The 17,777-nt window shown below is 42.3% G+C and overlaps 1 protein-coding gene across 1 annotated transcript in view; it reads right to left on the bottom strand.

Annotated features, from left to right (window-relative positions):
• The window catches only part of LOC134957829 (flavin-containing monooxygenase 5-like), a 35,642-nt gene extending 19,152 nt beyond the window's left edge, over positions 1 to 16,490 (bottom strand). The window contains exons 1-3 of the mRNA XM_063940029.1: positions 16,342 to 16,490; positions 13,281 to 13,469; positions 8,973 to 9,135 (exon numbers count right to left, since the gene is read on the bottom strand). Coding sequence (XP_063796099.1) covers positions 8,973 to 9,135; positions 13,281 to 13,469; positions 16,342 to 16,473 — 484 coding nt within the window. The 5' untranslated portion in view covers positions 16,474 to 16,490. The remainder of the gene's footprint in view (positions 1 to 8,972; positions 9,136 to 13,280; positions 13,470 to 16,341) is intronic.
• Positions 16,491 to 17,777: the final 1,287 nt, after the last annotated feature.

Here is a 17,777-nt window from a genome sequence, read left to right on the forward strand (position 1 = left end):
CAGGTAGGTATACAATTATGGACGAGCACTGCCGACACAGAGGTAGCTACAGCCGTGGACTACCGTACTGCGTCTGCTAGTATAGACTGGATGATAATGATATAAAATATATATATATATCACTACTGCAGGACAGGTATATATTATATAATGACGGACCTGCTGGACACTGTCAGCAGCAGACTCCTAAACTACTAGTATGAAGAAGATAGAAAAAAAAAACCACCACAGGTAGGTATACAATTATGGACGAGCACTGCCGACACAGAGGTAGCTACAGCCGTGGACTACCGTACTGCATCTGCTAGTATAGACTGGATGATAATGATATAAAAAATATATATATATCACTACTGCAGGACAGGTATATATTATATAATGACGGACCTGCTGGACACTGTCAGCAGCAGACTCCTAAACTACTAGTATGAAGAAGATAGAAAAAAAAAACCCCACCACAGGTAGGTATACAATTATGGACGAGCACTGCCGACACAGAGGTAGCTACAGCCGTGGACTACCGTACTGCATCTGCTAGTATAGACTGGATGATAATGATATAAAAAATATATATATATCACTACTGCAGGACAGGTATATATTATATAATGACGGACCTGCTGGACACTGTCAGCAGCAGACTCCTAAACTACTAGTATGAAGAAGATAGGAAAAAAAACCCACCACAGGTAGGTATACAATTATGGACGAGCACTGCCGACACAGAGGTAGCTACAGCCGTGGACTACCGTACTGCGTCTGCTAGTATAGACTGGATGATAATGATATAAAAAATATATATATATCACTACTGCAGGTATATATTATAATATAATGAATGACGGACCTGCTGGACACTGTCAGCAGAATGCGTTTATAGAATTAAAAAAAAAAACACCACACGAGTGTTTAACTTTTTCAGGCAGACAATATACTGGTGGTCACTGGTCAGTCACACTGGCAGCAAAAGTGTGCACTGTTATGTACTCCTGCTATAACTGCTCCCCAGTCTCCCCCACAATTAAGCTGTGTGAGCAGTGAGCACTCAGCACAGTCAGATATACATAGATGATATTATCATGCAGCACACTGAGGCTGAGCACAGATATGGTATGTGACTGTGTATCGTTTTTTTTCAGGCAGTGAACGGATTTTAAATAATAAATAAAACTGGTGGTCACTAGTATAACTATCAGCAAAACTCTGCACTCTCTGAGTACTCCTAATGCTCCCCAAAATTACTAAAATTAAATTACTAGTAAATCAAGTGTCTCACTCTCTATCTAAACGGAGAGGACGCCAGCCACGTCCTCTCCCTATCAATCTCAATGCACGTGTGAAAATGGCGGCGCCGCGCGGCTCCTTATATAGAATCCGAGTCTCGCGATAGAATACGAGCCTCGCGAGAATCCGACAGCGGGATGATGACGTTCGGGCGCGCTCGGGTTAGCCGAGCAAGGCGGGAAGATACGAGTCTGCCTCGGACCCGTGTCAAAAGGCTGAAGTTCGGGGGGGTTCGGATTCCGAGGAACCGAACCCGCTCATCTCTAAGTGCGACCACAGCTATCGCCTGAGAGTCCCTTGACCCAGCGTAAAACCTTTTTTATCTTTTTATTGAGGTGGGACGCCATGTAGTCCACCTGAGGCAGTTTCCATCAATTTGCAAAACTGCGTGAAGACTTCCTGATGAAGTCACCACTTTCCCTGGTAGAGGTCGTGTCCACTCCCGGAACGAACACTGCTGACAGTGCGCTTACTTGATTCTCCGCCCAGCGAAGAATTCTGGTGGCTTCTACCCTCGCCACCCTGCTCCTTGTGCCGCCCTGGCGGTTTACATGAGCCCCTGCGGTCTGACTGGATCAGAACCGGTTGGTCGCGAAGCAGGAACTCCGCTTGACTTAGGGCGTTGTATATGGCCCTTAGTTCCAGGATATTGATGTGAAGGCAAGTCTGTTGGCTTGACCACAAACCTTGGAATTTTCTTCCCTGTGTAACTGCCCCCCACCCTCGGAGGCTTGCATCCGTGGTCACCAGGACCCAGTCCTGAATGCCGAATCTGCGGCCCTCGAGAAGGTGAGCACTCCGCAGCCACCACAGGAGAGACACCCTGGCCCTGGGGGATAGGGTGATTAACCGATGCATCTGAAGATGTGATCCGGACCACTTGTCCAGTAAGTTCCATTGTCCTTGCATGGAACCAGCCAAAGAGGATGGCCTCGTATGATGCCATCATCCTTCCCAGGACTCGAGTGCAGTGATGCACTGACACCTGTTTTGGTTTTCAATGGATTCCTGACCAGTGTCATGAGCTCCTGAGCTCTCTCTATCGGGAGAAACCCTCTTCTGGTCTGTGTCTAGGATCATGCCTAGGCGAGGCAGATGAGCTGTAGGAACCAACTGCGACTTCGGAATATATAGAATCCAGTCGTGTTGCCGTTTCACTTCCAGAGAAGGTGATACGCTGTCCAGCAACTGCTCTCTTGATCTCGCTTTTATGAGGAGATCATCCAAGTATGTGATAATAGTGACACCTTGCTTCCGCAGGAGCACCATCATATCCGCCATTACCTTGGTGAAATTGGTAATGACAATCCCGTACCGCAATTCTGAGGTACGCCTGATGAGGTGGATACATGGGGACACGAAGTTATGCATCCCTTATGTCCCAATTCATTTCAGGCTTGCAATGACCGCTCTTAGCGATTCCATCTTGAACCTGAACCTTTTCAGGTATATGTTCAGGGATTTTAATACAATATGGGTCTAACCGAACCGTCTGGTTTCGGGATTATAACATGGTCGAATAATAACACCCTCTTGTTGAAGGAGGGGACCCTTGACCACCACCTGTTGAAGATACAATTTTCGAATTGCAGTTAACACTGGCTCCCTCTCTTGAAGGGAAGCCCGCCGGGTCCTCGGTGAGGGGGCATCTTCTCACAGTCCAGCCTGTATCCCTGCGATACAATTTCTATTGCCCAGGGATCTAACAGGGAGTGAACCCACTTGTGGCTGAACTTACGAAGGCGTGTCCCCACCGGGCCTAGCTCCGCCTGTGGAGCCCCAGCGACATGCGGTGGATTTTTGTAGAGGCCGGGGAGGATTCTGTTCCTGGGGACTAGCTGTGTTGTACAGCTTCTTTCCTCTGCCCCCGGCTCTGACAAGAAAGGACGCACCTCAGACTTTCTTGTTTCTTTATTCGAAAAGCTGCATTTAATAATGTCGTGCTTTCCTAGGCTGTGCAGGAATATAAGGCAAAATATCAGAATCACCAGCTATAGCTGTGGAGACCAGGCCCGAGAACCTTTCTCCACACAATCCTCAGCCTTCCATATGCCTCTTAAGTCGGCATCATCTGTCCAATGTATATTCTACAGGACACGTCAAGCAGAAATCGACATAGCTTTTGTCTCTAGGACCCAGTATACTCATGTCCCTTTGGGCATGCTTTATAATTATATATCTATCACTTAAGACAGCATCTTAAAATATTTATATGCATACTAGGGTCTCAATCTCTGCTGATAAGGTACCTGTCCACGCTGCCACAGCGCTATAAACCCATGCCGACACAATCGCCGGTCTGGGTAGTATACTAAAATGTGCACACTATCTGCAGGATCCCTGAGAATAGCTAGTGCAAACAGGACACCCAAGGGGAAGATTCTCAACACATCCTGGCCCTAGTGGGGAAAGGATACAGCCTGAGAATTCTTTTGTGAGAAGCTGCCGTCTCTTGTCTGGAGATTCCCGCTCTTTTTCCTCATGAGAGGAGGGAAATTTACCTCAGCATTCTTCCCCTTAACATGTGTACTCTCGTGTCAGGGACAGATGAGTCATCAGTGATATGCAAATCATCTTTTATTCCAATAATCATATATTGAATATCTTTTAGCCCTCTTGGCTGTAACTTTGCATTATCGTAGTCGACAGTGGAGTTAAACTCTGTGTCGATACTTTGTTATTTTGGATAGTGAACATAGAGAGACTCTGAAGGACTCTGTGACATAGGGACAGACCAGGGTAGATTTCCTTTCTGTTCCCTAACCTTTTGTGCAATAATTTTACCTCAGCACTTACACATATCCAAACAGGTGTCGGCGTTGTCGACGGAGACACCCTCCCACACACATATCCGCTCTATCACCTCCTTAGAGGAGCCTTTTACCTCAGACATGTCGACACACGCGTACCGACACACCACACACACAGGGGATGCTCTATTTGAAGACAGTTCCCCCACCAGGCCCTTTGGAGAGACAGAGAGAGAGTATGCCAGCACACACCACAGCGCTATATAATACAGGGATGTACACTATACTGAGTGATTTTTCCCCTATAGCTGCTTATATACACAGTTTTGCGCCTAAATTTATGTGCCCCCCCTCTCTTTTTTACCCTTTGTGTACCAGGATACTGCAGGGGAGAGCCTGGGGAGCTTCCTTCCACCTGAGCTGTGAAGAGAAAATGGCGCCGGTGTGCTGAGGAAGAAGGCCCGGCCCCCTCAGTGGCGGGCTTCTGTCCTTTTATGTACTGTAATGGCGGGGGTTAATGCACATATACAGTTTATCAGACTGTATTATGTGCTTTTTGCCAAGTAAGGTAATCTAATTGCTGCCCAGGGCGCCCCCCCCCAGCGCCCTGCACCCATCAGTGACCGGAGTGTGTGGTGTGCTAAGGGAGCAATGGCGCACAGCTGCAGTGCTGTGCGCTACCTTAATGAAGACCGGAGTCTTCAGCTGCCGATTTTCAACTTCTCTTCGTTCTTCTGGCTCTGCAAGGGGGACGGCGGCTCCGGGACCGGACGACCGAGGACTGGGCCTGTGTTCGATCCCTCTGGAGCTAATGGTGTCCAGTAGCCTTAGAAGCCCAAGCTAGCTGCAAGCAGGTAGGTTCGCTTCTCTCCCCTCAGTCCCACGTAGCAGTGAGTCTGTTGCCAGCAGATCTCACTGAAAATAAAAAACCTAACAAATACTTTCTTTTCTAGGAAGCTCAGGAGAGCCCCTAGGGTGCATCCAGCTCTGGCCGGGCACAGATAGTGATACTAACTGAGGTCTGGAGGAGGGGCATAGAGGGAGGAGCCAGTGCACACCAGATATAGTACCTAATCTTTCTTTTAAGAGTGCCCAGTCTCCTGCGGAGCCCGTCTATACCCCATGGTCCTTACGGAGTACCCAGCATCCACTAGGACGTCAGAGAAAAAGGATTTGCAACATGTGCAATCCGGACCTCAGAATTTGTTTCTGGGAAACATTGTCAGATATGTCTTTTCTTAATCTGGGAACCTAAGCTCCTTCGGGTCTTAGAAAAATGTCACACTGACATAATTATAAAAGGACCGTTTGGCAATTTTCACTGACTTACAGCAAATTTGCAGTGGAGCAGGGGCTTAGAAAATTATAGGCGTCAACGGTAGTTTTGGAAATGCTGAGTAAATATTGTATTTTTGACTCCACTCCCCAAAGGGACAGTGAAGCCCATCTGCTTTCAGACTACAGAAAACCTGCTGCTTAGTACATTCAGCCCTTGGGATCACAGCTGAAAGAGATTGATCAGAGCTGATCTATAAAACTTAATTCAGCTTCAGTGAGGTCATTTTAGTTTTTTAGTCATCTATCATATAAATATAAACAATACACAGCGCTTTAAAAATATATAGAGGTGATATTATAAGCAGGCGGGTGTGAATGATTAATAAAAACAAATTTATTGTAACATTAAATACTCATTAGTTATTCTAAATTATTCAATGTTTTAAATTTATATCTAAAACATAAAAAATAAAAAATTAAAAATGGAGCCAATTAATAAAAACCAGTCTCTGGTAAATTTGGACGTTTTAAGGACAGATGGCAGTGTTATCCAGTGGTAGGTGGACCTAGAAGATGTTAAGCCTTTTGGATAAATCGAATTTTTCCACAATAGTTACCATTCTTAGAGATGGAATACTCCCTTAGCGAAGGTCCAAACAGCACGAACTCCAACGCAAGAGTTGAGGGAGTTGGAGGTGGATGTGAACTGGCTGGCACCAGTTGAAGATACCTTTGATAAAGCTGTCCCTTGTGACAGTGAAACGCGTCAGAACCCTTCATTTGGACTTTAAAGAAAAGGACCTTAACTGCAACAGCCAGACAATCGGACAGTGGACCTTAAAGCCTGGGATTTACAATTCTGGTGTGCCAGCCAGTTCACATCCACCTCCAACTCCCTCAACTCTTGCGTTGGAGTTCGTGCTGTTCGGACCTTCGCTAAGGGAGTATTCCATCTCTAAGAATGGTAACTATTGTGGAAAAATTCGATTTATCCAAAAGGCTTAACATCTTCTAGGTCCACCTACCACTGGATAACACTGCCATCTGTCCTTAAAACGTCCAAATTTACCAGAGACTGTTTTTTATTAATTGGCTCCATTTTAAATTTTTTAATTTTTATGTTTTAGATATAAATTTAAAACATTGAATAATTTAGAATAACTAATGAGTATTTAATGTTACAATAAATTTGTTTTTATTAATCATTCACACCCGTCTGCTTATAATATCACCTCTATATATTTTTAAAGCGCTGTGTATTGTTTATATATATTGTTTTATCGGGATTGACTATCCCATTTGGTACAGCTGCTTGGAAAACCAGTTCATACTAAGCGCGTGGTAATCCACACTCAGGTGAGGATATTTTCACAAATATCTATCATATAAAGCTCTAAGATGTCTCTAACAGCTGCATTTCCTCTGAGCTGTCACTGGCAGCTGCCTGCTAGAGACACCCACAGCCTTACCCTCCACCCCCCACTCTGTACCATGCACAGGACTGTTACTGGAGTCCTGTAAGCATGTTGGGCTAGCAAACACCCCCCACTCCCACACAATGATGAGACAGACTGTGGAGAGGAGAGCTAGAGATGAGAGGATGGAAGGGGGGTGGGGGGGGGGGCTGAGGTGAACTAGAGATATGAGGTGAGATGGACATTGATGAAAGAGAAAGAAAGGAGTAGGGAGAAATGGAGGGACAGATGGGAGAGACAGATGGGGTGGCAGTGTGTATGGTTGGGGTCAGTATACAAAGGTGGTGGAAGACACTTATTAGTGATTGTAGCTGGTGCACACCAGATGCAGATGAGAGGAGACGGGTAGCAGTACAGGTAGGTGAGAGTATTAGCAGAGTATTGTGCTGGGTAGAACACTGGGGTCGGTAACATCATTCCTTGAGGCTGGTGAACTGCATCACGGTCCATAGCCTATTAGCAGAATGCAGCGGAATGTGCCTGTGAAGGATACTTGGTGTTCCAGTGACTTGAACTAACCCTAAATGCAGCCTAAAGGCCCGTACACACTGGCCGATATATCAGCCGTTCTCTTGAACGGGCGATATATCGTGGGTCCGTCAGCCAGTGTGTACGGCCGATACGTCTGTGAACTCCGTAGTTCACAGACGTATCGCATCGGCCCCGATATATTGGCACGTCGCTGTGTGTGTACAGCGGTCGGCCGACCGCCCGTACACATGCTGCGGCGGCCGGCGTTGATTGACAGCTGAACCGGGCAGGCGCATGTACACACCCGCCCAGTTCATGACGTCAGTCCCTAACGGATCGGGCAGTGTGTATGCTCAACACACTGCCCAATCCGTCCATAGATATATCTGCAGATCAATTGATCTGCAGATATATCTACTAGTGTGTACCCACCTTAACCCTAAAATACTTTGTCAACATTCTAAATGCTTACCTGCTGAATGTATACCAGCACAAGGGTTCCCAGATCTTCAGGGAATAGTTGTTAGTCTCACACTCATTCATGTGTGTCACTAATGGATTTATTCTCTAGTGACCTTAGGAGCAGTGGTGCAAGTAGAAATATTTTCTTAGTGGTACTGAGTGTGCCAAAAAATGGGCATGGTCACGTGTCATGAGGTGGCATGACCACATGACACTAGGAGGAGTGGCTACATTACACTAGGGGTGTGGCATACAGCACAGTCCCTTTTCTTTGCACAGTGGAGGCAAGGCTAGAAATACATAGTACTGCCTCCAGTATGATAGAAATATATAGTGATAACTCCAGTATAATAGAAATATATTGTAATGCCCCCGTATAATAGAAATATATTGTAATGCCCCCACTTTGATAAAAAAAATACATAGTAATGCCCTCAATATAACAGGAATATATAATGTAGTAGGGCCCCCAGGAAATAATAGAAATATATAGTAGTGTCCCACATTACAATATTAATATATAGTAATGACCCATATTAGACATATATAGTGGCATTCCACATTACAATAGAAATATATAGTAATGCCCCCATAATAATAGAAATATATATTAGTGTCCACATTACAATATAAATATATAGAAATACCCCCATAGTAATAGACATATATGGTAGTGTCCCACATTACAATAGAAATATATAGTAATGCCCCCATAATAATAGAAATATTTATTAGTGTCCACATTATATAAAACAAAATGAAATACCCCAAAACAGTGATGCAGAGACATGCCCAGCAGCCCAGCCTGTGAAGAACAAAAGCCGCACAGTGCCGATGCATCACTTGAGCCAAGTGCAGGGAAACAGTTGGACTCTGCGGAAAAGGCACCCAGCCCAGTGCCCAGGCTAGTCTCCTAGTGCCAGTCACGGCCACCAGGAGAGGAAGCGTGATGTGATCTCATAACATCACCATTGCGCTCCCTGTAGCCCTGACAAAGTGGGAGGTGCCGTCATGCTGCCAAACACCATAGTCTTGTTGCTTGGCAGCCCATAATAATTTTGGTAATTGCAGTCACGGGTGCAAAGTGTGCAGTGGGTGGTACTGCGTACCTGCTTCCAAATTCTTAAAGGTACTCGGTACCCGAGCGTATCTGCATACTTGCACCACTGGTTAGGAGAAGAATGCATGTGAGGACTGCACCTTGATCTAATATTACTCATGCATATGTGACTTTACCAGTGTATAGCAATACCTGGAAAAGTGTGAAGTGGTAGATTTGCAGTTGAGTGATGACCAGAACAGACGAGTATAGCATCAAAGACATGAGTCTGCTGCTTTCCTTCAGTCTCTGTGACAACATCCCACTGACCAGTGGTGAGAAAATCTGGACGTTTCTTAACGCTGCAAACAGCAGTCTTCATGTAAAGAAATCAAGAAGAGAGTTATTTGAGATCAGTTATTTTATTAGTTTTGATGAACTATCCCTATAGTTTAATCTGATAAAATAAAACTTCAGTGACACATACCAATAAGTTATAGGTCAGGGTGACAATCAACAAACCAAATTAGCCCCAATTTACATACTTCGGGGCTGATTTATCAATGAGTTTTATCTTCCGCAATGATTTTTAAAACTCGCTGCACATGATAAATGGTGTTCCAGCCATTCAGCTGAGAACTGTCATTTTTCAAAAACATGGCAGTTGGGAGCTGATTGGCTGGAGCACAATTTATCATAGCAAACAGTTTTAAAACTTGTTGCATATGATAAAACTTGTTGATAAATCAGCCCTAGATCTAGAGTAGAATTCCAACTAAATACAATTTGTAGGTGCAAAAAAGAAATATAAGTTTTGGAGAAAAATTGAATATTGTTCATTTAGAAAACACACTCTTTACTGGCATAAAGTTGGCAATATGCCATATTGTTGCTAACCAATTGAATCATTTGCCAACTTATGATGGATACAAATTTTCAGCTAAATTACAGTACAACTTCCCATTAAGTGGGAACATTGGTGCACTTAATATCTTTCTTCCTTACTTATCTTACTGCTTTATATGCATACAATTTAGATTAATTCTCTATGAATTATAAGGTTTATTGAATGTGACCATTTCATGTACACATAACTGTAGTATGATCATCTCAAATGTAATGAGTGTCATCCAGACATTGGAAAGATATAAGAACACATTACCTGTCTCAATAAAGCAAGAAAACATTACTTGCAGGATTAAACTGTAGGAATTAACTGAACATCAACATTTTATTTCAAATAATAGAGTATGCAAAAATAAAATATTACTATAAGCATTTGCCTGGTCACAAATAGCGCAAGCCGGTAAAGCCATTTAATACTAAGTGTTGGATAAGAATACAAATAGCTAGTAATTAATTGACTAGATATTAACATTTATCATCACTACCAAAATACATTGTATAATGTGCTTTTACCTACAATGAATTATAAGATATGTAAAATACGCAGTATACAGTATATATTTGGGAAAGTCCTTTTCTATTCCAACATGACTGTGTCTCAGTGCACAAAGCAAGGACTATAAAGACATGGGCCCTCATTCCGAGTTGTTCACTCGTTGCCGATTTTCTCTATATTGTGATTAGTCACTTACTGCGCATGCGCAATGTTCGCAGAGCGCATGCGCTTAGTTATTTTACTCAAAAGTTAGGTATTTTACTCACGGCATTACGAGGATATTTCTTTGTTCTGGTGATCGGAGTGTGATTGACAGGAAGTGGGTGTTTCTGGGCGGAAACTGGCCGTTTTATGGGTGTGTGTGAAAAAACGCTGCCGTTTCTGGGAAAAACGCGGGAGTGGCTGGAGAAACGGGGGAGTGCCTGGGCGAATGCTGGGTGTGTTTGTGACGTCAAACCAGGAACGAAACTGACTGAACTGATCGCAGTGGCAGAGTAAGTGTCGAGCTACTCAGAAACTGCTAAGAAATTTCTATTCACAATTTTGCGAATCTTTCGTTCGCTATTCTGCTAAGCTAAGATACACTCCCAGAGGGCGGCGGCTTAGCGTGTGCAATGCTGCTAAAAGCAGCTAGCGAGCGAACAACTCGGAATGAGGGCCATGGTTTGATGAGTTCGGTGTGGAAGAACTTGACAAACCCACATATAGCCCTGACCTCAACCCCATTGAGCACCTTTGGGATGACCTGAAATGGAGATTGCGAGCCAAGCCTTCTTGTCCAACATCAGTGCCTGACCTCATAAATGTTCTACAAAATGAATGAGTACAAATTCCCACCGAAACACTTCAAAATCTTGTGGAAAGCCTTCCAAGAAGAGTGAAAGCTATTATAGCTGCAAAAGGGGGAACAACTCCAAGTATATGTATTTGAATACAATGTCAGTACAGTCCCTGTTGGTATAATGCTCAGGAGTCCGTAAACTTTTGTCCATATAGTATATATATATATACCTATATATATATATATATATATATACACATATATATATATATATATATATATAAACGATGTTGGTGGCACTCAGAAGAAAATGACAGACGACAACCAACCTGGTTCCAGTCAACGTTTCGGGGACTGCTCCCCTTTATCAAGACACATGTGTCTTGATAAAGGGGAGCAGTCCCCGAAACGTTGACTGGAACCAGGTTGGTTGTCGTCTGTCATTTTCTTCTGAGTGCCACCAACATCGTTTATCTACATGCTCCATGGAGAGGTTGTGCACCAGACCAATACACTGTTTACAAGCGTGAGTGCCGGACATTTGTTTCTTTTATATATATATATATATATATATATTCCCCACGGACCGGCACTCCCTCCTCCAATATGCTGAAATGGCTCCGGTGCCCTCCAGGGAGATCCACATAAACAGAAAAGAAGAGGCGGCACTCGGAGACTTTAAAGTACAAAAAGTGTATTCAGCAATACACTTTTTGTACTTTAAAGTCTCCGAGTGCCGCCTCTTCTTTTCTGTTTATATATATATATATATATATATATATATATATATATATTCCAACAGTTTTGGCCATTACTCCATAAAGCAATGAAAAAAAGTACCTTGGTGGCCCCTCATGAACCTCTAGGGCACAATGCACAGAAACACAATTTTGAGTGGCACTCCTCGGCTTTTTATATGATTTCCACAGCTACAACTGTTTGCTTTCAACGTTTCAGGTGAAAACGTTGAAAGCAAACAGTTGTAGCTGTGGAAATCATTTAAAAAGCAGAGGAGTGCCTCTCAAAATTGTGTTGCTATATATATATATATATATATATATATATATATATCACTCTTCAGAATGACCCATTTTGTGTCACAAATGTTTGCAAATGGAGACTGCATGGCTGGATGCTTTATTTTATATACACTGTGGCAACGGGTCTGATTGAATTCAATAATTAACAGGTGCGGCCAAATACGTGTGTCCATATAGTATGTGTGTATATATATATATATATATATATATATATATATACACTAGCTGAAGCACCCTGCGTTGCCAGGGTTTAGATTTTCCAGTTGTTAAGTTATAAATGAGTTGGATGCAAGTGTCTACATATTAAAAAATGAATAGAAGCTTAATAGCTCTTACAATACACCGCTGAGGAATCTACCCAGTGTAATTTTTTTTACGAGTGACGCCAGTATCACCAATCCCCAACTTTTCTTTCTGTTCAGTTTTATAATCACATTTCCATTGTGAGATGGTTTTAAAGTTTTCCTTTTGTTATCAATGTTGCTATTCCAAAGCTGCCCAGTGTACACCAACAGGAGGTCCAACTAGGGCCTCCAACCCGCTAGTATGTCTTCTGGGGTGCAATGTTACAACTCTGTGAAGTTTTCTTTAAAATCCATCCAGTGGAACAAGCTTCCTGGGTCAAAGTTCTGCAGAGCGCATTCTACCGTAAGGTCTGACTAACCCCAACCTAGTAGTATATCTTCTAGGATCCAGTGTTACCACTCTGTAAAGTTTGCTTCCAAATCCATCCAGTGGAAGGTCCAGAACAGGCTCCCTGGGTAAAAGTTCTTCCCTGCACATTCTGCTGAGAGGTTCGACCGGGACCCTAATCCCCCTAAAACCTTGCCAGGATCCAGCTTCTCCACCTCATATTGGCTTGATGCTGAATGCACAACCGGACAGACAAACAAACCAACCAACCAATGAGTTTCTATATATTTAAGATATATGGCTCTGGACCCCAAAGAGGTGGATTTGGTTAGGTTAAACCCCATCAATATTTTAATTTGTGTAATGAAGGATATGTGTACTATTGTAGTCCAGATCCATCAAGCCAAGTAGGAGCATATGAAGAACAAACTTACAGACAGACAGATATACTTTGACATGTAGATAGATTTCCTGACTTCTGCGATGGGCAGCTTGCACGACTCAATGGGTGCCGCAAGCAGCCCAATGGCCAGTGGTCAGTGATCCGATGCTGCGTCCTAGGACACAGATCGGATCACTACTCTAGCAGGAGGTGTCTGCTTGTAATAGGAAGCAGCAAGCAGTAGCCACTTCATCCACATCTGGATCAGCCCCATGGTTATTACCTTTAGCTGGATACATTTCAGGAGGTGAAAATGTTCAGCATATTGACGGAAATACTGTAGCAATTTGGAATTATGCATATAATTCGGGAGGTCATCAGGAATAGGGTAATCACTGTAACACATCATCTCCTTGGATGTATTGATGATGACAGATTGGTAAATACTGGCTCTGCCCTCTTCTGGGACATCCTGCAATAAACAAGATTTAAGTGTCATTTCAGCCTTGGAAGTGATGAGGAAATGTTTAACTTTTATATAATACATAACACCGAAATCTAACTGTATGTGTATCTGATAGGAAGCAAGTTATCAAAATAGCAAACTGCCAGAACACACACACTACATACAAGTATTATTATTTACTGCCTTGGTCACACAGGCCATGCTTTTCACACCCTGGTTGTTTCTTGCACCTGGGTAGTGTAAGAACACTTCTCTGTACTGTATGTGATTTGTTGGGGTGTGGTATGCAAGGTCGACCACACTTAGGTCGACAGTGTTTAGGTCGACCACTACTGGTCAACAGTAAGTAGGTCGACATGTTTTCTATGTCGACAGGGACTCTAGGTTGACATGTTCTAGGTCGACATGAGTTTTTTCACTTTATTTGGTGTTGTTTTCTCCGTACAGTGACAGGGAACACCAATTAGTGCACCGCGTCCCCTCGCATGGCTCTCTTCACTGACCATGCTTCGGGCAAGGTGCTCGTTGCACTCGGTACAGGTTACCATTCCCAATTGTAGTCCACGTGGATCGTAAAGTGTGAAAAAGTTGAAAAAAATCAAGAAAATAAACGTGAAAAACTCATGTCGACCTTTTGTCATGTCGACCTAGAACATGTCAACCTAGAGTCCCTGTCGACCTACTTATCGTTGACCTATAATGGTCAACCTAGACATTGTCGACCTAAGTGTGGTCGACCTAGAGACCAGATACCGATTTGTTACATTCTCTGTCCATGTAATCCTCTATGATTCACCAGCTTTACCTTTGACTACTTTGTGATGCAACAAATATTTTTTTATTTAGCCTAACCTGCATTCAGTATTAAGATAGGTACATACAGTGTGGTATTTATCATATATGCAAATTAGGCACATCCCTATGCAGAGGGATAATTACACTTTGGGGGGACCCTATGTGCAGCAAGCCCCACTGTCTGTCCACCAGGCCTCACCCATGCCTGCTCTTCAGGTGATGTTTAGAAAGAGCACATATGCAGAAGATCACCTGTGCCATCTCCCCGAATATATCACCCAAAATATGCAATAGGTATGGGGGGCTGGTGCTTGGCACACAGTGAGATCTGTACTGGGTGCAGGATGTGTAGCATGTGGCCCAGGGACCATGTACACATAAACTGCACACATTATAGGTGTGCAGCATGGAAATGGTTTATGTAGATTTACATTATGTTTCCAATAGTAGTTTTATTGGTGTTAGCAGACCACAAAATTAATCATAAAAGTAATGGAGAAAGAGCTTCAGGTAGAGAGGCATACTGTATGCTAAAAGTAGAAAATGCTCAATTCTGAATCATGCCATATTTATGTAAAAGTCTGCTGTATACAGGGCAGGCTCTATCATTAGGCAGCTTTAGGCAGCTGCCTAGGGGCGCCGGCCACTGAGGGGCACCACTGAATTTATCTAGCAAAATACTAAAGGATGTCTCTGTATGCGGGTCAGTAATGAACTTACAGATGGAGGGATGGAAGACAATAAGGAGCTTACAAATATATGTATGTCTGTGCGTATATATATACGTATACACATATAATTTAAGGGATGTAGTTGTCATCCTGGCTGATGGATTGCTGGAATACTGGTGCCAGAATCCTGACACCTGTCAGAATGCAGATGCCAGAATCCTGACAGCTGGCATCCTGAATGTTAGTATGCCGGGGAGGGTTATGGTTAGGCTCGCGGGAAGGCTAGGGTAAGGTTAATTTAATTCAAAATATTGGCATTCTGACAGGTGGCATCCTGTACCCAACCCCAATTAAATATCCCCACCAGACCACATATACAGTATTATACAGTATATAAAGACTAGACGGCACTCAAGGACTTTTTGTGACTTTGTTTACAATATACTTTACCCCTTTAAAAGTCCTTCAAAGTTGTCCCTTTTCTTTATATATGTATAATACAGGTTGAGTATCCCATATCCATATATTCCGAAATACGGAATATTCCGAAATACGGACTTTTTTGAGTGAGAGTGAGATAGTGAAACCTTTGTTTTCTGATGGCTCAATGTGCACAGACTTTGTTTAATACACAAAGTTATTAAAAATATTGTATTAAATGACCTTCAGGCTGTGTGTATAAGGTGTATATGAAACATAAATGAATTGTGTGAATGTACACACACTTTGTTTAATGTACAAAGTTATAAAAAATATTGGCTAAAATGACCTTCCGGCTGTGTGTATAAGGTGTATATGAAACATAAATGCATTCTGTGCTTAGATTTAGGTCCCATCACCATGATATCTCATTATGGTATGCAAATATTCCAAAATACGGAAAAATCCGATATCCAAAATACTTCTGGTCCCAAGCATTTTGGATAAGGGATACTCAACCTGTAATGCAATTCACCCCAGCCCACCTAGTGGCCACCTGCATCTCCCCTCCAGGAGGTGGTGGTGGTGGTTTTGCAGGTTAGGGGGCGCTAGCCTGAAGATTTGCCTAGGGCGCAGAGAGACCTTGCATCACCCCTGGCTGTATATTCCAGTTACTTTCCATTTTTGCAAAGTTTTAGCTTATTTTACTTAGAACAAAAATATGAAAAGTGCAGTCATTCTAAGAAATGTTCTTTGGCTCTCAGGATACACAGCATTGCACCACTTATATGAAAGTTACACAGTAAAGGACAGGCTAAAAATATATAATCAAATAAAATATGATGGGAACACAAAAACCTCCATGGTTTATGTGATCAGGTGTAAGCTATGTGAAGCCTTTTAAATTGTTGTTTTGAATCTGCAGCAGAGATCGCCAAAATCACGCTGCTCTGCAACTCGCACCATATTACATTAACCCCCAAATACTATACCTTAAATCTCCAGAGTCCCCCAATATCTTCAGTCCTTTCAAAGCAAGTGGGCTCCAGACCTTCATCTAGGCAGCATTTAATGGCAGTTAATCCACTGCAGCCAGCACCAATCACTGCAACTTTCCTAACCATGGTCTCAGAATGGAAAACTGCTAAAAGTAAGCACATCATAATCCACTTATTTTGGTCAGTCATAGGATAGACATATATATATATATATATATATATATATATATATATATATATATATATATATAAAACACAAAATGAAGACCCTATATTGCGCTAAACCAAAGCTACACCACTGAGAAATACCTTCTGTCAGACAAGGTATTGGAATTAGGATAGAGAAGTGTAGAGAATTATCATGGGAACTGTACCACCTCAAAATTCACAAAACAATATTAAAATATTTTTTTATTTGTATAAAATAAACAATGAATTTAATAACATTGTCATATATGTTTATGATGCAAGAATATAAAAGCCTTTTTCAGGATTACATACATCAACAGTTCAAAAATATGCTGTCTTTACAATGGTCTGAAAAATTACAATCTGGTGATCTCTGCTATTGAGTAGAAAATATCAATCCTCAACCAGATAATTCAGATGTTTGTTCTAATCAGCCAAATCATAGAAACCTAAAGCGTTTTGTCCGTTAGGACTTCATCAGGGGTTAAAATCCAATTTTCTAAAACGGAAATGATTACCACTGGTTGTAATTCTCAGTGTGTCACATCCAGAAAGTGTAGGGAATATATTCAATATTCGACATATAAGATATCAAATTGGCTTCACCAAAAAAAAAAAAAACATATAGACTGGGATATGATGCAGTAAAAATTATCTTTCCAATGTATCAGGATCACCTTCACAGCTATTATATATATATATATATATATATATATATATATACATACACAAACACACATACAATTAGACTGCGCAATGTAACCTGTTCCCAGTCAGTCCAATATAAGGATAAGAGATGTATCGGTGCAGCCAAATCCCAGGAGCCATCCCACCAGCTCAATACATGTAAAGAAAGCACAAATGGATGGCGCACAGGTGAGTATATTTAAAAGTTTTTACTGCAAAAAAGTATTCCACTCACATACATCATAATTTAAAATAACCGGCTTCACTCAATATCCTCCACATTAGCACCTCCGGAACATGCTCAGCAGCATGACCGAGGTGACGACCGCTGGGTGTGGATGAACGGGTATACCACAATCATGCTACTGAGCGCTTTCCGGAGGCGCTGATGTGGAGGATTGCGAGTGAAGCCGGTTATTTTAAATTATGATGTATGTGAGTGGAATACTTTTTTGTAGTAAAATCTTTTAAATATACTCACCTGTGCGCCATGCATTGTATGTATCCCAGTAATGCTGATCTTACTTGTAGTAGTCCAATAATAGTAATTTAAC

This window comes from Pseudophryne corroboree, chromosome 9 (assembly GCF_028390025.1).
Source record: "Pseudophryne corroboree isolate aPseCor3 chromosome 9, aPseCor3.hap2, whole genome shotgun sequence".
Taxonomy (NCBI): Eukaryota; Metazoa; Chordata; class Amphibia; order Anura; family Myobatrachidae; genus Pseudophryne; species Pseudophryne corroboree.